Source organism: Vigna unguiculata, chromosome 7 (genome assembly GCF_037176805.1).
Source record: "Vigna unguiculata cultivar grain cowpea cultivar isolate G323 ecotype 2 chromosome 7, ASM3717680v1, whole genome shotgun sequence".
NCBI classification, from domain to species: Eukaryota; Viridiplantae; Streptophyta; class Magnoliopsida; order Fabales; family Fabaceae; genus Vigna; species Vigna unguiculata.
In genome coordinates, this window is record NC_140798.1 from 37,723,840 (window position 1) to 37,748,489 (window position 24,650).

The 24,650-nt window shown below is 38.0% G+C and overlaps 1 protein-coding gene and 2 pseudogenes across 8 annotated transcripts in view; 1 reads left to right on the forward strand and 2 right to left on the reverse strand.

Moving 5' to 3' along the window:
* The window catches only part of LOC114191051 (ATP-dependent 6-phosphofructokinase 4, chloroplastic), a 33,397-nt gene that overhangs the window by 2,824 nt on the left and 5,923 nt on the right, over positions 1-24,650 (reverse strand). For 5 of the 8 annotated variants that reach the window (XM_085676228.1, XM_085676231.1, XM_085676229.1 and 2 more), the window contains exons 6-10: positions 23,287-23,445; positions 23,147-23,200; positions 22,849-22,917; positions 7,126-7,255; positions 6,918-6,958 (exon numbers count right to left, since the gene is read on the reverse strand). In XM_085676228.1, the coding sequence (XP_085532354.1) occupies positions 6,918-6,958; positions 7,126-7,255; positions 22,849-22,917; positions 23,147-23,200; positions 23,287-23,445 (453 nt within the window). Of the gene's footprint in view, positions 1-2; positions 3,637-6,917; positions 6,959-7,125; positions 7,256-22,848; positions 22,918-23,146; positions 23,201-23,286; positions 23,446-24,650 lie in introns of those variants that run through there. The other 3 variants (XM_085676224.1, XM_085676227.1, XM_085676225.1) reach the window with 1 other exon arrangement.
* Positions 3,908-5,133, reverse strand: LOC146884858 (uncharacterized; annotated as a pseudogene).
* LOC146884859 (uncharacterized) lies at positions 12,114-21,065 on the forward strand (annotated as a pseudogene).

Below are 24,650 nucleotides of genomic sequence, written 5' to 3' on the forward strand. Positions count from 1 at the left end.
AGGCATTTCATTTCCCCTCTCAATAATGTTCAAATAAAAATCCATCAAGTCAAATAAGATCTTCATGATGAACTCAGTTCGTTCATTTCAACTATCTTTAACTAAGAGGGGTGAAGTGTCATCTACCAAAAAAGTGAATTTTTAAAACATAAATAACGTCAACATGGAAAGTCATGGAATCTAGGTTTGGACATAAGTTAACTATACAAAACCAACTTGTAACATGAGAATAAGCTCTGTTTAAGTTATATCTCTAGGGAATGAGAGAATAAATCACTCTTCTTGATGTTAAAATTTAAGCAACCCCCAAAGAGGCCGCAACTAAGGCAGTCCAGGTGGTAACCACAATTAAGATGGGCTTTCGAATGGAGAATAGGTGCTATCTAAACAGCTTATTGTCCAGCCCACTCCTGGTCCAGACCAATGGGCTGATGTTCTGACAAAACTTGTTTCTCTGTCTCTGAAAAGGTGCAGTTTCTCTTATTCAGGTCCAAGCTCACAGTGGTTGATCTAACTCAAGAATACTAAGCACATAGAATACAAACTCAAGAATTTATACTAACTCAAACTTTAAGTCTTAGGAGGGTGATGATTGATAATGCTCTATGTAAAATAAGATGAAATAGGGTTTTGGGATTAATCTCCCTTGTGTAAACCCTACACAAAAGACAGTTTATTTATATTGATAATGGGCCAAATCCCAGAAATACATAATGGGCTGAGCCCAACTATTAAACACAATATTATATCATCTAACACTCCCCCTCAAGCTGGTGCATACAAATCGTATGTACCAAGCTTGTTACAAAGATAATCAATTCTAGGTCCTCGAAGAGACTTAGTAAAAATATCTGCTAATTGATCACTTGAGTTGACAAACTCGGTCTTGATGTCCCTGGATAGGATTTTTTCTCGAATGAAGTGACAGTCAATTTCAATGTGTTTGGTCCTCTCATGAAAGACAGGATTAGAGCTAATATGAAGAGCAGCCTGATTGTCACATATGAGTGTCATTTGAGTGACATCTCCAAATTGCAATTCTTGAAGCAATTGCTTAAGCCAAACAAGTTCACATGTGGCTAAAGCCATAGCTCTATATTCTGCTTCTGCACTAGATCTTGCCACAACACTTTGTTTCTTGCTCTTCCAAGAGATCAAATTACCACCAATTGAGACACAATATCCGGAAGTAGATCTTCTGTCGAAAGGAGATCCTGCCTAGTCAGCATCTGAATAACATACAACTTTTGTATCAGAGTTGGAATCATATAGTAAACCTTTTCCAGGAGAGCTTTTGATATACTTTAATATGTGAATAACTGCATTCCAATGTTCTTCACATGGGGAATTAAGGAATTGACTCACCACGCTAACAGCAAAGGAAATATCAGGACGAGTAACAGTAAGATAATTCAACTTTCCAACTAACCGTCTGTACTGTTCAGGATCTGAGAAAGGCTCCCCCTGTTTAGGTAGAAGTTTAATATTAGGATCCATGGGTGTTTCTACTGCTTTAGAATTCATTAATCCAGTTTCCTCCAGAATATCCAATGCATATTTCCTCTGAGATATGACAATACCACTATCAGATTGTGCTACTTCAATACCCAAGAAATACCTGAGTTTTCCAAGATCTTTGGTCTGAAAATGACGACAAAGATGTTGCTTTAAGAGGGAGATGCCAAGGTTGTCGCTTCCTGTGAGAACAATGTCATCAACATACACTATTAAGTATATACATCCAGCACTGGAGTGATGATAAAAAATTGAATGATCCACTTCACTGCGAGACATGCCAAATTGTTGAACAACACTACTGAATTTTCCAAACCAGGCCCGAGGAGACTGCTTTAGGCCATATAAAGATTTGTGAAGATGACAAACCAATCCAGAAGACTCCCCCTGAGCAACAAAACCCGGAGGTTGCTCCATATAAATTTCTTCATTCAAATCGCCATTGAGGAATGCATTTTTGACATCAAGTTGGTGAAGAGGCCATTGGCGAAGAGTAGCCATGGCAATGAATAAGCGAACAGATGCCATCTTGGCCACTGGAGAAAAAGTATTACCATAATCCAGACCAAAGATCTGTGTGTAACCTTTGGCAACAAGGCGAGCTTTGAGACGGTCAACAGTGCCATCAGGGCCAACTTTGATAGCATAGACCCACCTGCAACCAACAACAGATTTCCCGGATGGTAATTGAACAAGATCCCATGTTCCACTATGCTTGAGAGCACTCAATTCATCAAGCATGGCCTGACGCCAACCAGGGTGGGCTAATGCATCACCTAAAGATTTTGGAATGGACAAAGAGGAAATAGACGAAAGGCATGTATAAAAAGATGGAGAGATTCTATGATAACTCAAAGCAGCATAATGAGGGGAATGATTACGGGTAGAACGCATACCTTTACGAAGGGCAATGGGAAGATCAGACTCAGTTGTTGGAACCAGAGGAGACAAATAACTCGGCACTTGATGTGAGTCATGTGTTGGTGGTTGGCAACGATGTCTTCTGCTATAAACCTGAAGAGGTGGTCTATCTGCAATAGGTACACTCGGAGGTGGCTGAGGAGAATCCGAGGTGGCACTGGAAGTGGGCACACTAGGAGGATCACACACAACAGGGATATCTATAGTAGTAGATGGTGGCTCACAACGAGAAGAGGGGTGTGTGAAGTAAAAAGAAGACTCGTCAAAGGTGACATCAGCGGAGATAAAATGACGGTTGAGGGAAGGAGAGAAACACTTATACCCTTTTTGTGAGCGGGGGAATCCTAAGAACACACATTTGTGGGCTCTCGGAGACAACTTATCCAAGCCAGGACTAAAATCATGAACAAAACATGTGGACCCAAAGACTTTAAGAGATAAAGGGTGAAGAGGGTCGTGAGGAAATAAAATAGAATGAGGAACTTGGTTATGCAAGACTGAAGAAGGCATGCGATTAATAAGATAACAAGCAGTAAGAACCGCATCACCCCAAAAATGTGAAGGAACTGCGCCATGAATTAAAAGAGTGCGAGTTGTTTCAATAAGGTGCCTATTCTTGCGCTCAGCCACTCCATTTTGTTGGGGTGTATAAGCGCATGATGTTTGATGAAGAATGCCCTGAGAAGCCATAAAATGTTTGAAGGATTGAGAGAGATATTCACGACTATTATCACTCCGCAAATTTCGAATAGAAACCCCAAACTGTGTTTTAATTTCATGAAAGAATGATTGAAAAATAGAGAACAACTCAGAACGATTTTTCATTAAATATAACCAAGTACATCTTGAATAATCATCAATAAAAGTAACAAAATACTGAAAACCTAAAGTAAACTTAACACAACTAGGTCCCCAAATGTCCGAATGAACTAATGCAAAAGGGGACAAAGCTCGTTGTGAGACACTACAAGGAAACGAACTACAACTATGCTTTCCTAATTGACAAGACTCACACGACAAACTAGATAACTTGGACAAGCTGGGGACAAGTTGTTGCAGTTTGGCAAGGCTGGGATGACCAAATTGTGCATGAAGAAGGGATGGTGATTCCATAGCTGCGCCAACATGTGAAGGAGGACGAAGATGATACAGACCATGAGACTCACATCCGGTGCCAATCATGTGTCTTGAACTCCGGTCCTGTAAACAAACAGAATCTTTGGTAAAGGAAATAATACAATCAAGAGAACGAGTTAGTCGACTGACAGATAATAAATTGAATGGAGACCCAGGAACATAAAGAACATGATCAATGGATATGGATGGAAAAATATTAACAGTACCAACACCATGAGATGAGACTCTAGACCCATCAGCCATTGTAACTGAGGGTAAATGATCCGGACAAGACAAAGAAGAAAATAAAGATTTGTTACCAGTAATATGGTCTGTGACGCCTGAGTCAAGAACCCAAGGACCAAGAGAATCAGAGTGAGTCAGGCCAACGAATGATGTACCTGTGCGTGCAACAGAGGCAGATGTAGTGGAACTAGAACTCTGACGTTCCTCATACCATTTGAGAAAGTTGTTGAAAATGGCAGGGTGCCCTGCAGTATCAGATGAAGCAGGATCCACAGTCGCTGATCGGGGAGGAGGGTCAGAGTGAACTACTGCAGCAGACCGAGGAGGACGTCCATGTAGAGCATAACATTTGTCAATCTTGTGGCCTAATTTGCCACAATGGTCACACTTGGGTCGTCCCTTTCCCGGCTTGCGAGAACGATTGCGATCATCCCGCTGAGAGACCAAGACTGAGGAATCATCAGCACAAGTAGATGTATCAATGATTTGTTTTCTTGGCACACGTAAAAGGGCAGAACTAGTAGCAGTGAAGTTGAGCACAACAGGAGACCCCAAAATCTGGTCGCGAACATGGGAATATTCATCAGAAAGACCATGTAATGCCAACAACATAAAGAACTTTGACCGTTGCTCAAGTTCTTCAGCTGGAGTGGAGGCCGGAGGCAATAACTCATTAAACTCATGCAGAAGGGCATGAATTTTGCCCAAATATTCAGCCATGGGTCCAGGACTCTGCGGAGAAACAACTTTGAAAAGATCCGGACAAACACCATAAAGACGCTGAGTGTCATTGGTGTATAACAACTTGGCCTGTGCCCAAACGTCTGAACATGTTTCATATGAACGAAACATTTGTTTCAGCGAAGAGTTAATGGTGGACTTAATGACGATGCATAATTGGGCATCAATTTTCGTCCAGCAGGAAACTTCATCTGCAGCAACTGTAGTTACACTCTGGGTGAGATGATCTTCATATCCTTGACTCTTGAGCCAAAGTTTGATATCGGATGCCCATGTCGCGTAATTTGTGCCATCTAACTTGTCAATGGATAAATGCACATTGACGTAGTTGGTATAAACAGAGGGTTCAGACAGCGGAGTGCTTGAAGATGACACACCCGAATTGGCAGCGGAAGAAGCCATAGAGGGAGAAACCCTAAAAATTCAAGGTGCTCCGATTGAAACAACAACCACAGATTCAGAAAGAGCTCAAGAAGGCGATTCAGGCGAAGTTGATCGGCGCAGAAAACGACCGGCGACGCGCCGTCACGCGCGGCGGAGAGGTGGCGGCTGCCGGAGCTTGCGGCGGCGCGTGGAGGCGCGTGAGAACTCCGATGGCGGCAATCTCTGCGGCGTTGGAGTCGCCTGACCGAGACGAACAAAACCGTCTGGTCGTCGGTCGAAACTGCAGCTCCGACGATGGCGGCGGCGGCAGAGGCGACGGTGACGACGGCAGAAGCGGCGGCAATGAGCGGCGGCGGGACGGTGACTGTAGTAAACTAACCTAAGCTCTAGATACCATGTAAAATAAGATGAAATAGGGTTTTGGGATTAATCTCCCTTGTGTAAACCCTACACAAAGGACAGTTTATTTATATTGATAATGGGCCAAATCCCAGAAATACATAATGGGCTGAGCCCAACTATTAAACACAATATTATATCATCTAACACTCTATGTGCTTTACATGACCAGTTGAAAGAAACTGAGTCATTTGTTCTTTAGCTGCAGGATTGCTAGTAAAGTGTGGAGCATTTATGATACGTGGATTGGAGTAAGTTTTGCACATCATAATTTACCAGAACAACACTTCCTTCCATTTAGTACAATTGAGTAGTAAGAACAATAAGTTGGGGAGGTGTATGTAGTGACAATTATTTGGTTCTATGGAACAATATGAATAAAGTTATCTTTAGCAATAGGGTACAAGATGCAGAAGAAATGTTTAGCTTAGTACAGTTGAAAATGTTTAGACATGGTTAACTCATAAGATTCCATAGATAGAGTTCTCATGCTCCGACTCGTGTATAAGCCCAACAGTATGCTTAAAATTTATTGAGTGTTTTACATTACTCTAGGATATTCTGCCACCACCAGATTTCTAGCATAATAAAACATGTACAAACTATTTTATAGGCCAATATGTAATACAACTTGACTGCAACGTCCAATTAAATCAATTTGGATGGCTTTGAGCCACACAAAGATTTCTTGAGCAGACATGTCTTTACTTTATATCCATGCAAAACAAACCAAACATTCATCAAGTCGCATTAAAATCTTTGATTGCAAGTTCACTTTATATGTTTCTTTGATCCTTCCTTTTTCTTTTAAGGCTCATGGAAACTCCAGATTCAAGCTTGGTAAAAATCTAAATTAGTAGCCCCTAGCTTCAGGGTGGGTAAAAATCAAAATATATTTGATGAAATTTGTCTAAAGCCCAAAGCAGAAGCTCCACTATGTTCACTAAATAGAATAATTATATCTAAAGATATTCCAATATTATAATTACCGCAAGACAATATATATTAAACTATTTACTATATTCCAACATTCTTGTAGTTCCCATCCTCTTCCGTTGAGGTTCTGTTTAATAAATTTTAACCACTCATTATTTAATATGATTGAAATAAAAACACCTAACCCATGATACCACTAAAATAGGCATTCTTGTTCCTCATTCTAGTCATAGTTGGTTTTTATTTTAAGGGTTAGATTTAGTAATAAATATAATAATAGTTAAGATTTACTAAACAAATCTCTCCTATTAGCAGTAAACAGGAGAGTCTAAATCCATTTTCAGTTAGTTCCACTGGAGTGACTCGCCAATGCTTTTTTTTTTCTCAGCAGTATGCAGATAGTGTTTGTCCTCTGTAATATCTTGCACAACATTGTACTCCTACCCAAATTTGCTGAATATAAATAATAGAAAGACCACACCCGCATAGGGTACACTTAAAAAATATCTCTTCATTAAGTCCTAAAGTTTATGATGCATCAGACTAATTTGTAGCATGACAAAAAGAAAAAATAATGAAATAGAAAATTTTCACAACCAAAAGAATCAGTTCAAATGTGACCATCACTGATAAATGCTGACATTAGAGAAATGTCTTACCACATCTCGACTTGCCTGTGTTGCATACATTGCAATGAAACCTGCATATGGAATCTTGTAAAGTTCAAATAACAACATTTCACTCATACATAAAAGATCCCATTTTCTGTCATTTCATTGAATAAAATTATTTAGAAAATTTGAATTGCAATACAAAAAGGAGAGAGGAAAAAACATAATATAACATTTCTGTAATACTACTATTTACCACTGTATCTGCCCATCAGCTTCACAATTCCAACTCCATTTTCAACACTTTCAACCTCCACATGTGCAGCATCAATAGCTCTCTGGGCTTCTTCCACAGCAGTTTCAAATCCAAAAGATTTGTCTATCACCTAGATCCAAAAACATAAACAAGCAGAATAACATAACATAAAAAATGCTTCCTCTGTCTAAGTATATTTATTTTAATAAATGTTGTAAATGCTACGTCGACAAAAAGTTGACGAATAAATATAATATCTCCAAGTCAAGACACATGGTTGCACACACACCTACAAAAACCTGAACAGACAGAGAAGATGCCATTAAAAATAGAGTTTCATATGTAAACAACTAGCTGATAATGTTAATTTTTACCATTATCCAAGCTATATTTTATTAGCAAAATCATCTCTTCCAAAGCTTTTAACCTACTTAATCCTCAATTTTACCTCACTTTTGTAAATAAATACATTTTGAATTACATTGATTTAAATATATCACTAATCCCCATTTTTGTGTCCTTTTTGTAGATGGAAAGCTTTGTTCCAAAAAATCCAGACTAATGAGTAACCCGAAATAGCAAGGAGAAGAAAAAAAATGTCCACAGGAAGCGCCTAGCGACACAAAGTCAGCGCCAGGCGCAAGAGGCAGCCAGCCAAGCGCTAGCCAAGCGCCAGCCATGCGCTACTGTTAGTCACCGCCTGGCGGTACTTGGACACTGTCGGGCAGTTCGCGCAAACTTTCACCACTGTTTTACAGCTAGCGCCTGGCGATGAGAAGCTTTCGCCAGGCGCCAGTCTCGTTGATGTGGCAAGTTGGCCCTTTTTCTTCTGTTTTCGTGAGGGGAAAAGGATCTTTGACACTTTGGAGCTCGAGCAACACGTCTTTGAGCACTTGGAGGTCTGCTAGGGCTAGTGGGAACTACATGAGAGTGAAGTAGGTGAAGTCTAACTCCAACAATATCAATCCATTGCATTTCTAGTCTTTACCATTTTCTAGAGTCTTCAAATATCCAAGTTCAATTTTACTTGTTTATGAAATATTTACTTTCTTGCACACAAAAACCCAAATTATGGATTTATTCTTTAGTTTAAATTAGTTACTAATTACGCAATTATTTAGTATACACGAGTCTCTTGGAAAACGATATCCTGGTTTTACCGGTTACTACTTGCGCGACTTGGTACACTTGCCAAAGTCTTAACAAGTTTTTGGCACCATTGCCGGGGACCCGTGTCTAATACTAGACTTTTCTGTGATTTTTGACTTATTTAGACTTAAATTCTTTTGTTCATATTTACTGTTTTTGTTTACTTATATACGCACATTATTTTTGGGCTAACTTGCAGTTCGAGCTTGCTTTTGTTGTTGCTTTATAGTTTATGCAGGGTAGGATCCGTACAAGGAGGACTTCATCTTCAGAACCACTCTTTGCCGATCCTGAAATAGAGAAAACTGTCCGCAGAAACAATAGTGCCACAAGGAGAAGACGAGCTCAAGCACAACACGTTGCCCATCACTCTTCTACTTCAGACATTCTTCCGTCTACTTCTCAGAATCTTGATTCTTTTCCAGAAGAAGAAATGGCAGACAATCCTCATGGTGATGGTAGAGGTCGTGAACGACGCACTTTGGAAGATTATGCAGCGTTCACAGGCCATATTAACTTCAACAGTATTGCTAGACCAACTGTCAATGCCACCAACATGGAGATGAAGCCAGCTTTTATTCATCTGGTGCAGGGTAATCAGTTCAACGGCCTGTCTCATGAGAATCCCTACACTCATCTGGCCACATTCTTAGAGATATGCAATACTGTGATGATCCATCAAGTTCCTGATGAAGCCATACGCCTGAGTCTCTTCCCGTTCTCACTAGCAGGACCCGCAAAAGTCTGGCTGAATTCCTTTCCTGAAAATAGCCTCACTAATTGGGATGATGTGGTTGTAAAGTTCTTGAGCAAATATTTTCCCCAATACAAGGTTAATAAGGGAAACCAGGAAATCTCAGCATTTCAACAAGATATGGATGAGTCTTTAGGCCAAGCTTGGGATAGATTCAAAGGACTGTTGAGGAGAAGTCCCATTCATGGGTTTGATCAACCTACACAACTCACTCTTTTCTTAGCAGGCCTTAAATCCCAGTCAAAGTTGATGTTAGATGCCTCTGCCGGTGGGAGTATCAAGTGGAAGACGCCAGAGGAAGCTTATGAGTTAATAAAGAATATGGCAGCCAATGATAATGAAGCTTATACTGAGAGAGCCCATTCTCAAAAGAAGGGTATTCTAGAGCTTCAATCTCAAGATGCTCTATTGGCTCAGAATAAGATTATGACTCAGTAGCTGGAGACCCTGATGAAGAAATTGTCACAACTTCCTCAAGAGCTTCAAAATGCCTCGATAACTCAAATCCAACAAGTGCAAAGTTGTGAGTTATGTGGAGGAAACCATACCAATGGGCAATGTGCTATGCCAAACACATCTCAAGAGGAAGTTAGTTATATGGGCAATCAAGGTCAACTAGGGAACTATAATCAAGGATGAAAACCTCACCAAAACATGGGCCAAGCAAGACCTTCCAATAGGCCCCTACATCAACAAACTTACCAACATCCCTCTCTGACTGACCGAATCTCAAAGCTTGAGGATATGATGCTACAGTTCTTGCAAATGTCAATTCAAAATCAAAAGAACACGATGCATCAATAAAAAACTTGGAGGTGCAAGTGGGGCAATTAGCCAAGCAATTGGCTTATCAACGAGGAAGTTCTTTTTCCGGCAATACTCAAGCCAACCCCAAAGAACAATGTCAAGCTATTTTCACTAGAAGTGGGAAGGAGGTTGGGCTTGGATCTAAAGAAAAGGTGGAAGTTAGAGAAAAGAAAAAGAATGAAGAAGCGATTCAAGAGGAAGAAGTTGATGAAGAAATTGTAGCAGAGGAGGAAGTTAATAAAAGAGAGGAAAATGAAAAAGAGAAAGTTGTTGTGAAACTCATTCCCTATCCTCAGAACCCTTCAAGAAAATAGCAAGGAGAAACAATTAACTCGGTTCAAAGACATATTCAAGCAACTTGAGATCAAGATCCCGTTTTCTGAAGCACTGCAACAAATACCTTCTTATGCAATGTTCATGAAGGAATTCCTTGGCAAAAAGAAAAAATACATAGAAGAGGAAACCATTGAAGTGCAAGGGAATTGTAGTGTCATTATTCAGAAAAATCTTCCTCCAAAAATCAAGGATCCGGGTAGCTTCACTATCCCCTGCACCATTGGAAATCAAGATATGGGGAAATCTCTTGTTGACTTAGGGGCTAGCATCAATCTGATGCCCCTATCTATGCTGAAAAAGATTGGTGGTCTCGAAGCCAAGCCAACAAGGATGACCTTGCAATTAGCAGACAACTCCATCAAATACCCTTATAGCGTGGTGGAAGATGTGGTGGTGCAGATAGATAAGCTTAATTTCCCGGTTGATTTTGTGGTGATGGAAATGGAGAAAGATGAAGGGGTACCACTCATTCTTGGGAGGCCATTCATGAAGACAGCCAAGGTTGTCATCAATGTGGATGAGGGAACGCAAAAATTGAAGGACCAAGATAAGGAAGTGACTTTCAATGTTTTTGAAGTTGTGCAAGAATCGAGTGATGAACAAACTAGTCTTAAGGCCATTAATGAAGTCTTATCTGTGACTAGTAGACCGTGGCAAGCTTCTAAGTTGCTTGGAAAGTGCTCAAAGTGTTTCTCCGCGAAAGTGAATAAAGAGAGGGAAGAGAAAGATGATGTTCTAGTTCACCACCACCCTTTGATGGGAACTAATGGGCTTAGACCCGGCCAACCAATTGTGATGAGAAAAGAACATTTGAAGATTTCTCCTAGAAGATTCAAGTCAAGCTGGGCAAGGCTATGGGTGATTAGAGACATCAAAGTTGATGGAAGGATTGAAATTGAAGCTCCTTATTCTAGAAGGACTAAATTGGTGACTAGTGCTCAATTGAAGTTGTATAGGTGTGAGGTTGGGAAGGAGCACACCAAAAGCACCAACCAAGCTTAAGCGCCTTACGCGTCAGGCTCGTGACGTTAAACAAGCACTTCCTGGGAGGCAACCCAGTGCTCTAAACTCATTTTAGCTTTTAATTTTCGTTTTTAATATAGCTTTGTGTTTTTATGCATGTGTGAAATGTGTTAGCATAGATTGTTGTGTTTGTTGAGATGTTGAACTTTGTGTTAATTTGCATATGTGAATTTGTGGAAGCATAGCCTAGATGTTGTTAAGCATGTTTAGTTTTAGGATGGTGTTAGCATGTGCTAGTTGTAGCATTTTGAAATTGGTTGTTTGTGAGAATAGTAGTAGCATAGCTTGTGTAGTAAATTCATATCTTAAGTTAAGTTGTGCATGTGTTTGGTGAATTGAATGTTTTGCTTGAGTGTGAATGCTTGGTTTGAGGTTGAAAAAGTTTGAAAGAGATGTTTGCAAGAGTGAAAGGTTGGTGGGAGCATATTTGAGTCAAAGCCAACCCATCCATAAACCGAAAAATACAATTTCCACCACTGCAGCTAAGCCGCCTGGTGGCGTACTCGCTCCCGCCTGGCGCCTGCAGTGAATTCAGCCCCCCTGGGAGCATTCCAGAGTCCAACCGCCTGGCGGCACCCTTCTATCCGCCTGGCGCCAGAAAAAAATTTGACCACTGGGAGCACTCCAGGAGCTAGCCGCCTAGCAGCTACTTCGATCCCACCTGGCGCCACACCAGAAAAACACAAAATTTGCAATTTTATTGATACGCCGCCTGGCGGCTCGTGACCTACCGCCAGGCGGCAGCGCTGCGCAGCACTAATATGGCCATTTTAAATGTTTTTTGAGCTCCCTCACAATCCTGCTGCACTCCCTTACCCTAAATCCCACTCACGCCTGGCGCCGCTGGTCCTCTATTCTCACTTCTCTCAAATCCCTAACTCTATTTCCCAATTCCTCTTCTAATTTAAAAACCCTAACCCCCAATCTGAACCTAATCTCGTGCCTTCATCACTCCCACTCACACTGCCGCCACACTCTCGCCAGGCGAAGCGCAGCTCCAACCCTTACCACGCACCAGCTCCTCTTACACTCTCCGATCTCACTTCTTGCAACATTCTCTCTTGCATTCAACTCAAGTAAACTTCTTTCTTGTAGTATTTTCGTTCTAGCATCTTTGATTTACTTCATTGTTGATGCACTAGTTTAGGGTTTACTTTGCTTTGATATATTTGTTGTTAATGTTGCTTTTGTGTTTATAATCTCGTGCTTACTGTTATTGGGCTGCCAACGTGTTGTTTCCTTGCTGCCTGTGCCTAGTTTTCCTAACATCCATGGCTGCCTTGTTGTGTACCGCCTGGCGGTGGCCATTTTGGCCTGCTTTACCGCCAGGCAGTGGCGCCTTGCAGAGCCTCTACTGTGAGCTGGCGCTTGGCGCGCGTTTTGGAGGTGCCAGGCGGTGGCCCCTGCTTTTGCCTCTTTCTTTGATTTTCATGTGATTGTTGCTTGGGTTGTGAGGCACCAATGTTGCAATGGTTTTTACATCTAAATGACTTGACATTTTGTTGTTCTAGTTTAGTCTTTAGATGCAATTAACTCTCTTTTTGTATTAGAAGTGAGTTTTAAGCCTAATTCAACCTCACAAAACCGGCTTGTAAGTGAGGTTTGCACCTCACTTATATATTATGAAATTGCCTTATCTCTAGTCGATGTGGGACTTCCAACCTATGAAGCTCCGACACGGCGTTCGAACCACGCTTCCTCGTTTCGGAGGCGCACCGGACACAGACACTCACCGGAAGCGCACACGACGCGGTGTCGGACGCTGCTTTTTGGGCCGGACACGGCCTTCTCTCTGGACGCGGAAAAGATACGTTGCGGTGCTGCAAAAAGTGGAACGTGGATGCCCGTTGCAGAGTTGCCCGTTGCAGAGTTGCAGTTGCAGAGTTGCCCGTTGCAGTGTTGCCACCAAATTCACGGAGAGGAGAAGGGAAGATAGAAGATAGGAAAGGGAAAGTTAAGCAAAAGAAAAAAAAGATCTGAAAAGAAAACGTAACAATATTCTTATCAATTTAATAATTTAGTTTTACAGATCCCAAATACAAATACATCTGTTCAGTTATCACATTTTCACTTTATCTAAAATTTTCTTAAAATATTTTATTTAAAGAGATTTTAACTTGTTTTATCAGTATATAATATATTATATTATAATTAATTTTAATCTATAACATCTTTCATTTTTTATATGTAAATAAATATAAATAAATTACTAGATACATGTTCCATATTTCAAATAAATATAAATAAATTACTTTATATAAAAAAAAATTAAGATAAATATATAAATAATCTTAATAAATTATATAGAATTAAAACTAAAAATTTTAACAAAATAATCCTCAAATATATCTATTTGAATATCTTTATACCTCATCTTTTAATAACAAAAACCTTATACATGTTCAATAAATACATACAGAGACTTACAAAATATACAAAGAAAAAGAAATCAGTTAGAGGTAAAAGAAAGAAACGTTGAGATTTAGTGAGCGAAACACATAGTCATTGCAAGAAAGCTCTTAGAGGAAGAAGGAAGAAGCTCGGATAGAAGAATAAAAAGAGATATATTTTGAGCAGGAGAAAAGAGTAAATACTGAGAAGAAGTGTGTAGAAAAAGGTAAGTACTCTTTATGTCTTCTCTCCTTCTATCTATTAAATTCTTTGTCTTCTATATTAAATTTTATCCACACCCTCTTTTTCTTCTACTTATTAAATTCATCCATTAAATGCTAATAATTTAACTTTTTTAATACTTAATGTCATTCTATGCATCCATCATATTTGCTATAACTTATACATGTGAGAGTACTATGTTCCTTGTTCTTTTAACAATATAAAATAATTTAATAATTTAACATTACTTTAAAAATATATTATTTTTATAAATAATTATATTTTATAGATAATTATATTTTATATTATTATTAGATTATACATGATACTTTATTAGTTTTTAATTTCAAATTTCAATACATATGCGTTACATAATTTTAATTTATTTTATAATTTAAATTATAAACATAAAATTATAAGTTTTATATTTTGAATTTAATTTTATAAATATATTATGTATAAAAATTATTTAAATTATATACTTTGGTTTTATTTTTAAATTTTAAATATTAAGTAAATTTTATATTTTCAATTTATTTTATTATAGGAAATTAAGATGAGTAGACCTAATCAAGCTATTGAACAAGAAGATGAAACAAAACCCCTTTGGAGATATTTTACAAAGATAAGAAAGACTCCTGGTGGTGGAAATTATATGGTCAACTGTACTTTGTGTGATTTTGAATTTAATGGATCTTACACTCGAGTGAGAGCTCATCTCTTAAAAATTAAGGGAGAAGGGGTTAGAGTTTGTCCAAAAGTGAATCCGACAAAACTTGTTGAGCTTAAAAGATTGGATAATGAAGCAACTTTGAAAATTGAAAATTCAAAGAAGAAAAAGGTCTCTCTACCACCTGTATCTGAGGAAAGAAAGTAGACAAGCAGTGGTGGTGTTCACCAAAAACTCAAGGGTCCTCTAGAAGCTTCTTTCAACATTCAAGCTAGAGATGCTCTTGATTGTGAAATTGCAAGGATGTTTTATTCTTCAGGATTACCATTTCATCTCGCAAGAAGTCCTTATTATAGGAGTGCCTTTTCTTACGCTGCCAATACTTCTAACCTTAGTGGATATGTACCACCATCATATAATAAATTGAGAGGTCCACTGCTTGATAAAGAAAGAGCTCATGTAGAAAATCTTCTGCAACCTATAAAGAATTCATGGAAGCCAAAAGGTGTGACAATTGTTAGCGATGGATGGAGCGACCCTCAGAGAAGACCTCTTATCAATTTTATGGCTATCAATGAGAGTGGACCAATGTTTTTGAAAGCAATAGATGGATCTGGTGAGATAAAATACAAGGATTTTATTGCCAAACACATGAGAGATGTAATTATGGAAGTTGGACCACAAAACGTGGTACAAATTATCACAGACAATGCAGCAGTATGTAAGGCAGCAGGTATGATCATAGAATCAAAATTTTCTTCAATATATTGGACTCCTTGTGTAGTGCACACCTTGAATCTTGCATTGAAAAATATTTGTGCGGCAAAAAATACAGAAAGAAATAGTGATCTTTATGAAGAATTTTATTGGATCTCACAGATTGCTGATGATGCTACATTTATTAAAAACTTCATTATGGGGCACTCTATGAGATTATCAATGTTTAATAACTTCAATTCATTGAAGTTTCTTTCTGTTGCTCCAACGAGATTCGCTTCAACCATCATCATGCTTAAAAGATTTAGAACCTTGAAAAGAGGACTCCAAGAGATGGTAATTAGTAATGAATGGTCTCATTACAAAGAGGATAATGTTGATAATGCACGAACAGTCAAAGAAACTTTATTAAATGATAATTGGTGGATGAAGGTTGACTATATACTTGCTTTTACTGCCCCTATTTATGATGTTATCAGAAAAACAGATACGGATATGGCTACTCTTCATTTAGTGTATGAGATGTGGGATTCAATGATTGAAGATGTGAGGAAGATCATATACCAACATGAAGGAAAGGCACAAGTTGAACATTCATCTTTTTTTGAGGCAGTAAACTCAGTATTAATTGATCGTTGGACTAAGAGTAGCACATCTCTTCATTATCTTGCTCATTCTTTAAATCCAAGGTAATTATACTATTAAATTATTTTATTATTATATATTTTTTTGTATATGTCTTATCTATAATATATAATATTATGTTAATTTATGCTTATGTTCTTTAATACTGTAGATATTATAGTGATGAATGGTTAAGTGAAGATTCACAAAGAGTTGCCCCACATGAAGATGCAGAACTTACTCATGAAAGGAAAAAATGTTTTATGAAGTACTTTGATGATGTGGATGTAAGGAGACAAGCAAATTTAGAGTTTGCAAACTTTTCAAATGAAAGAGAAGATTTTGCAGATCCCGACGCTATAAGGGATAGAACTAAAATGGATGCAAAATCATGATGGATTATTCATGGATCTCAGGCACCAATACTTCAAAAGATAGCTCTTAAGTTACTTGGACAACCTTCTTCTTCTTCTTGTTGTGAAAGGAATTGGAGTACCTACTCTTTTATACATTCTTTGAAAAGAAATAAGATGACTCCCAAAAGGGCAGAAGATTTAGTATTTATCCATAGTAATCTCCGTCTTCTCTCAAGAAACTCCTCAAAGTATAGAGAAGAGGAAACTAAATTGTGGGATATTGGAGGAGATGACTTTTCATTGGAAGACAGCGGAATTCTTCAGATTGCTAGCCTATCTCTTGATGAACCAGAATTAGAAGATGCATTTTTCAATGAAGATGAAAAAATATGAGTTAAACATCCTGATTTACTTACGTTTTTTTTTTTTTTGTTTTTCTTTTGCTAGACTTTGTTTCTTTTATAATTGTTTATCTTGATTTCTATTAGATCATGAATATAATTGGTGGATTGTTTTTTATATAAATATTAATTTTCAATTTTTTATACTATGAATTGTAATTGTTATATATATATATATATATATATCCGTGTCCGTGTCCTACATTTTTTCAATTTAGACGCTTCCCCGTGTCCGTGTCGTGTCCGTGTCCGTGTCCGTGTCTGGGCTTCATAGCTTCCAACACACCCCCTCACGCCGAGGTATATTTATCTCGTGCGTGGGACAAGAAATTAGTGGGTGGTCCGCTAATGGCCCGATATCGGATGGAACAAAAATGTCCAAGAAAGTTCGCTAGGATAGGCTTTAACTTGGTTCTGATACCATGTTAGAAGTGGGTTTTAAGCCTAACTCAACCTCACAAAACCGGCTTGTAAGGTGAGGTTTGCACCTCACTTATATATTATGAAATTGCCTTATCTCTAGTCGATGTGAGACTGTCAAATCTCTCACTCCAATGTTAACTTTAAATTGCCTCTTTGTACCAATGCTTATTTTGCAGATGGCATCCTCCTCCAATCCTAAAAGAATGAAGACCGCCATTGGCAACCCTTCAAAAGGGCAAAAACGAAAGGAGAGAATTTACTCTCACTACTTCCTCACAAAAGACAATGAGGACCGCTTCCAAGTGGTCATGCAACGAAAATTTGTGGCAGAGAGGAAAGTAATTCTAAAGCCCGGGGAGGTCAATGAATTTCAGCTAGAGTTGATCAGACGCGGCTGGGAAAGGCTGGGTAGCTACCCTAGCACTTTCAGCGTAACCTTGGTGAAAGAATTCTATGTTAATGCCAAGGTTACCACCTCAGCAGCTCCCACCTTTCTCAGCTATGTGCGGGGGAAAAGGGTGCCCTTTGATGCTGCACGATCAATGAGTTTCTGGGCACCCAGCTGGCTGATGATGTAGAGTGCCAATTTTCAGTGTTGGATGATGAGGGCGTGGCGCCTGGAGAGCTGATCCAAGCACTCTGCTTGGCGGGTGAAGGATTTCATAGGGACACGATTCATAGAGGTTCCCTTCACCCCTTGGCCCGCTTCTGGTCAGCATTTATGCACACCAACATATCCTCGTGCTCCCATGTGTCTGATCTCACGGAGGGACGCGTCACCATTTTGTACACCATCCTGACAGGTCGAGTGATGGATGTAGGGCAATATATTGCCAATGAGATCCACCGGTGTGCCAACGCCGCTGGCAAGGCCGCTCTTGGCCATTCCTCTCTCATCACCCATCTTTGCAGCCTGACAGGGGTGGACCTAGACTTTTCATATTTACAGAGGTTCTGCTCAGTTGCTCTCAGACCCAGGAGGCGCCATTAGCCACAGCCAGAGCATGAGCCAGAGCCCGAGCCCGAGGCAACTCCCACCATTGACATGCGGTTGTAGGCTTAGGAGGCCAAGCTCGATCACCTTCAGCTCCTGGAACCCCAGATACAAGCTTTATACCAGCTGGGGATGGCCAATGCAGACATGCTTAGGGGCATCTCCCTAACGATTTCAGAGCTGCACGTTCCATAGCTGAGGAGTTTGCTGCCACTATTGCTTGGCCAGGGCCCCAGGCCACTACTACTGGGGGAGGTGGAGCCTCAATTGCTGGAGATGATGATGAGGAGGAGCTAGACGAAGAGGGCGAGGATGACACCTGAGCGATTGGAGAGAGTGAATCACATTTTGCAGGACTTGTTTTGCTGATAGTCCTGATTTAATTTATGCTTTTAGATTTCAGTTTTAACTTTCTTTTAATAGTATTGAACTTTGTAGCTTAGTGTTGAACTTTGTAACTTGGTTGTGGTGAACTAATCTTTTGCATTGAATTAGTACTTTTCATGATCATCTTTTGTGCTTGTTATAAAATGATGTTGAATTGGCTTGTGAGCATGAGCTTGTGGTTGTTCTCATTTTGATATAGTGATGCTTGATTTTAATTGTGATCAATGATTTTGGCATATGTTGACAATTGTGGAACCCAAAGTACCCTATGAGAGGTTGTGCCCCAGAGTTGATTTGTGTGAATGCTATCACTGTGGACTCATAATTGACTTTGCTTGAGTTCATTTGCTAATTGTTTACTTGCATGCTACAGAGGATCAAGGCCATCTTTCTTTTTCCTGTTACATAATTGAGCCAATCCTTTTCAAGTTGATTTTTTGTGCAAACCCTTTGAGTCTTCTTTGAGCCTCATTCCTTGAACCTTGAGCATAGTGAAGATATTGACTACCTTACTTTGAGCTTGAGAGAGCAAATGATTGTTAGTCATGAGTATGGTTCATGTTTGGGGGAATTATTGCTGTTACAAGGGAGCATGAGAAAAATTGCAAAGTTTTTGGTTCAATTCAAAAAAAAGAAAAGAAAAGAAAATACTTGTGAAAGCAAGTTGGGAATTGGTTTCATTTGTTCAATAGAGAAGGGAGAAAAATACTTTCATGATTTGATTAGTTGCTCTCTTAGCTCAAGGTACTTTTGTTATCCTGAAAAACCAAATTTCCTTCTTAGCCTAATCACGATACAAGCCATAAAAGACCTTGTGATGATAGCATGCTTGTAAAAGTTTTAGCCATTTTGAACAAAAAGCAAAGTTAAATTGTTGGACATTGTGATGGTAGAGAGAATTTTGTTTATATCCATACACTAGTGGGCTTGAGTGAAACACTTGTTCTTGTGAGAAGTGGTTCCCACTGATCAAGAAAACATTTTGCCATGATTGTTGATCCCTTATAAAATCTTGCATGCATTTGTGAAATTTTTGTTTTGTGAACACCATAGCTTTAGTTTGCCTTGCTAATGAAGCACATGTGCTACACAATCTTTCAAATAAGAGCAACCACAATTGACATCTGTTTTCTTGAGTTGCTAGATCATTGCAATTGTGTTGTTCATCTAGGCCAAGTTACCTTTTTGCTTGAGGACAAACAAGGTCTTAAGTTTGGGGGAGTTGATAATGTTAATTTTTACCATTATCCAAGCTATATTTTATTAGCAAAATCATCTCTTCCAAAGCTTTTAACCTACTTAATACTCAATTTTATCTCACTTTTGTAAATAAATACATTTTGGGTTACATTGATTTAATTATACCACTAATCCCCATTTTTGTGTCCTTTTTGTAGATGGGAAGCTTTGTTCCAAAAATCCAGACTAATGAGTGACCCGGAATAGCAAGGAGAAGAAGAAAAATGTCAACAGGAAGCACCTGGCGACACAAAGCCAGCGCCAGGCACAAGAGGCCGTCAGCCAAGCGCCAGCCAGGCGCTACTGTTAGTCACCGCCTGACGGTACTTGGACACCGCCGGGCGGTTTGTGCAAACTTTCACCACTGTTTTGCAGCTAGCACCTGGTGGTGAGAAGCTTCCGCCAGGCGCCAGTCTTGCTAATATGGCAAGTTGGCCCTTTTTCTTCTGTTTTCGCGAGGGGAAAAGGATCTTGGACACTTTAGAGCTCGAGCAACACGTCTTTGAGCGCTTGGAGGTCTGCTAGAGCTAGTGGGAATTACCCTTTCTTCCTCTTTGTATCTCCTCACTCTTCCATTTCCATTTTGTAAGCTTGAGCTCTCCATGACAATGGAGAGCTAAACCCATTTTTGTTGGGGTTAGATGTAGCCACTGAATTTTCATGTATTTTTGAATGGTTTGAATATATATATATATATGCTTCTTCCATTGATTGCTAGTATCTTTGTTTATGTATTTAAAGCTTGCTTTGTTTTAACCATTCATTGCATGATATTTGGATCATTAGGTATTGGAAAATATCTCTTGAAACCTAGAATTGGAACAAGATACCTAATGGAACTTGTATCTAGGAATGAAACTTGACCCATTAGTTGTCTTAAACCCTAATTTGTAAAGTGGGTTTGTTTATTTAGGGATTCAAGGAATTGACTCTAAATAAGGAAACCTAGGCTCATTCAACTAAGGGATTAGAGTTTGAGTAGACTTGTGGGTTGACATTAGTAATTAATGGAGAAGAGTTTTATTGTTTAATATCAATCCATTGCATTTCTAGTCTTTACCATTTTCTAGAGTCTTCAAATATCCAAGTTCAATTTTACTTGTTTATGAAATATTTATTTTCTTGCATACAAAAACCCAAATTATGGATTTATTCTTTAATTTAAATTAGTTACTAATTACGTAATTATTTAGTATACACGAATCTCTTGGGAAACGATATCCCGGTCTTACCGGTTACTACTTGCGCGACTTGGTACACTTGCCAAAGTCTTAACACTAGCTATAGTCACTGAATCACACTTCAAAAAAAAAAAATTAAACATATAATAAATAAAATCAGGAAAAAATCACCCCATTATACAAATGCACGAGAAATATTAAGAAGTTTCATTCCTTACAGGGTAGTAGAACAAAGAGAGAAAGCTAACCGTCAAGAAAAGCTACCATCTTTTTTTAATTTCTATCATCTTGGATTTGTATCTTCCTTTATTTCTTAACAAATTCCTTGTAAAAAGAAAATTTTCAAAATCACTTTTCAAGATAATTCATGACCAGCTTATCCTTGAAATATACTAACTAGACAACTACCAAAGAGGTGATAACTTCCTTTCTCATTGACAACCAAACTGGACTCCACCCAAGGCCATTGATAACACCCAGCAGCAGTCTTTCCTTACCAATATGTTTCACCACTTGCCACATAGTCTCCATCTCCATCTCCAGAGACAAATTCCTATTTCAGTACTAATTTTGAAATCAAATTGATTATCCAATGCTATTTTTTTTTTGCATCAATTTGATCCTCCAACTGGTATCAGAACTAATTTGATATAGTTATTATTGAAAGGTAAAACGGATTAGAATTGTATCTTAAGAAGACCAAAATAAGTGTCTATTTATTATCTTATATCTTCGACAACCACTTGCAAGAGATTCCACACAAACTTTCTTAAAGTTTAAATTGATTAGAGTAAAACACTAAAGTTTAAAACATTGGCAAATGGGCTGAAATGTCTCTTTGAAAACAAATTATAAATTATATCTTGATTTTAAAGAGAGATTTTATAATAGAATCTTATGTGGGTAGCTCAGGACTGGTTTTCATCAATATCTCCAACACGTGACAGCAAACATGAGAATTAGGTGGTCTAAAGTTGAGAAATAGAATGGACCTAGTTGAATGAATATGCAGTATTCAATCATCAGGACACTAAACAAAAAGGGTTAGGGAATACTGTCATTATCAAAAGACAAAAAAAGTAATTAGGCTAAAAAGCCATGATGATCTTTTTGCCTCGGGTGGTTTAGTCATTTAAAGTGCCTCAAAATAGAGGATGTATCGATGGCTGCCCCTTGAGTCCTAAATGTAAAGGACACACAAATACGTTCTAACCTAAAACTTCTATTGACATTGTGCTGAGGATTTTTTAGTTATGTTTGTGTAGTCATCAATTTAAATGTATTTTTTCTGCTTATTGTTGGTAAATTATATAGTGCACAAAATTTTTCCCTGGCAGCATTATTGCAAACAGATCTGTGATTTAACCCCTTCCCCAAACTTTTGTTTTCCTCTCCGAGTATTGATAAATTAATTTATGACAGTGTATTTTAGTACACAAACGGATAAAGCCATAAGGCAACTCTACAAAGTATGGCCAACATCTACATAGATGAATCTAAACTATGTGTTATACCTTTCCCCTTATCTACTGTGCATGCTTTCTTCAAATAAGGGGAAAGAGATAGTTTATAAATCGGAGCCATGTCTGTAAATGTTGGCCACACTTGTAGAATTGCTCCATACAAGTTGGCCCTTTGGGTTATATTTGTTCACATCATCTGAGGTTATTATGCTTGGATTATAGGTTTTGTTTTGAATTGATAGTGTTCCTTTGAGGTCAGAGTTGGACTTTTTGAACAAGGTTAACATTAAAATGATGAAACCTTAGCAAATCTGCTTTGCTATTCGTAAATTTAGGAATGTCTTAGTTTTAGGGATTTCTTTATCTGATTTCCTGAAGATTTTTTCTTGTTTTCCTATGATCTTGATAGATGGTTGGAAGACTTGCCACGTTGGAAAACCATCCTATGATGTCTTTGCCAGGAGTTTTGGGTTGTAACATGTCCACATTATTATTCTATAAATCAAACTACAAGAATATTTCATTAATGGCCTAAAAATCTCCATGTAATTATAAATTCAGAATATATTATGGGCTAAGAACTTACAGCAATATCATTATCAATTGTCTTTGGAATCCCAGCCACAGCCACTTGAAGACCACGCCTTTTAACTTCCTTCATAAAAAAGATGATTATATTACATTATTCCATAAAGAAAACTACATGAATGAGGGAATGGATCCCGTGCAGTGACACTACCACGGCAGAGGATCTTAGCCTTTTATTAGTATACAATTTTATTATAAAAAAATAAAAATTAACAGTACGATGATAAGACTTGACAATCTCATTTTTTTTCACTGCAGGAAATCCAATAATTAATTTCGTGAAAGTAACCGATTACCTCATAAATAAGTGATGCTCCTTTGTGCGTACCATCACCTCCAATAATGTATACCTAACATAGAAGATCAAATCATCTTTGGTTCAGACATCATGTCCAATTTTGATAGAAAATTTAAAACATTTTTAACAAATATACACCTGATTTATTCCCCTGTCCTCAATGTTGTCTACTATCTTTTGGGTATCATGTCCTCCACGAGATGTTCGAAGAAAGGTGCCACCACGTTTATGGATATCATTAACCACTTTAGGAGTCAACATCGAGGTATTTTTTGAATAGAACCCTTTATATCCTCCCTAAATCAGTTTCAAAACTAACATGGTGACCAATAAGAACTCATTGCAAGATCATAAAAGAAAAATGCTAAGTTGCCAACAATGCTCAAAGGGCATGGGTTAATGAAACAAAAAGTAGTAAGTATTTACTATTTATTACTCCCTTTCCTTCTAGTAGGAATCAAACTAGATCTGTTTCATGATCTTTTTATAAGAATCAATCTAGAATGTTCCTACATTAACCTTTTGAAAAAATATCCCTAATTATGAGTCAATTCTCATACATAGTAGTTGGCAGAAACCATTAGTCTTAGGTTCTTCTTAGGCCAAGGAATCAAACTTCACTTCTTCATATGCAGAGCTTTTTTGGGAACTTTATTTGCCTATTCACATGCATAGCCAAGAAAACTTAAAACCATAAACATATTACTAACCAGATACATTAAAAGAATTAAAGCCAGTAAATTATAGGGAAAACGAATAAAAGTATGTCTCATTAATGTTAGGGAAAATTTTAGAAAAAAAAATGTCTTTGGGGTAAATTTGATGCTAGTAACTTGGTTAATTACTTTATTCTTATGAATTAGTTAGTTTATTAAAAATGACTGCATTGAGCATATTGAAAATATAAATTTAATTCATAGTTGACAATTAAGTAATTAAAATCATTTAAGATTGAGGAATCAATGCTTTAGGACATTGATTAGCTAGACCACCCTTAAAAACTGCAAAGCTAAGCTAAGAGTGGTAATAATATTTTAAAACTCAAATAATAAGACTATTGAAATTACAATTACAATACCAAACTTAAAAGTTGATAAAATATAAATTATTTCCCACCTTATTCACTTTAACATTATTTTCTTGTAGTACTAGATTTCAGGAAAGAAAAAAGAAATAGGCGGGTTAGAAATTCCTTAGGCTAGTTAACAAAAAGAGACGTTTCCACAATGCAAGTAGAGAAGGTAATTTATTGCTTAACTGTCTGGAACTAGTTTCCATAATCCCAGCTAAGTACACATAAAATAACTTATTATTTCTCCGGCTCCCTTACCCTTTATAATGATGGTAAAATTACTTCCAAATTATCGTAATCGGTACTCTTAAAGCTTGTAGAAATAATGACTGCACCTAGGCAATCATTTTGTCTATGTTAGGGGTTGAGTGTTGGATAGCCCCAGCACCTAGTAGTAGCTATGATGATTAATCAACCTTTTTATCTGCGT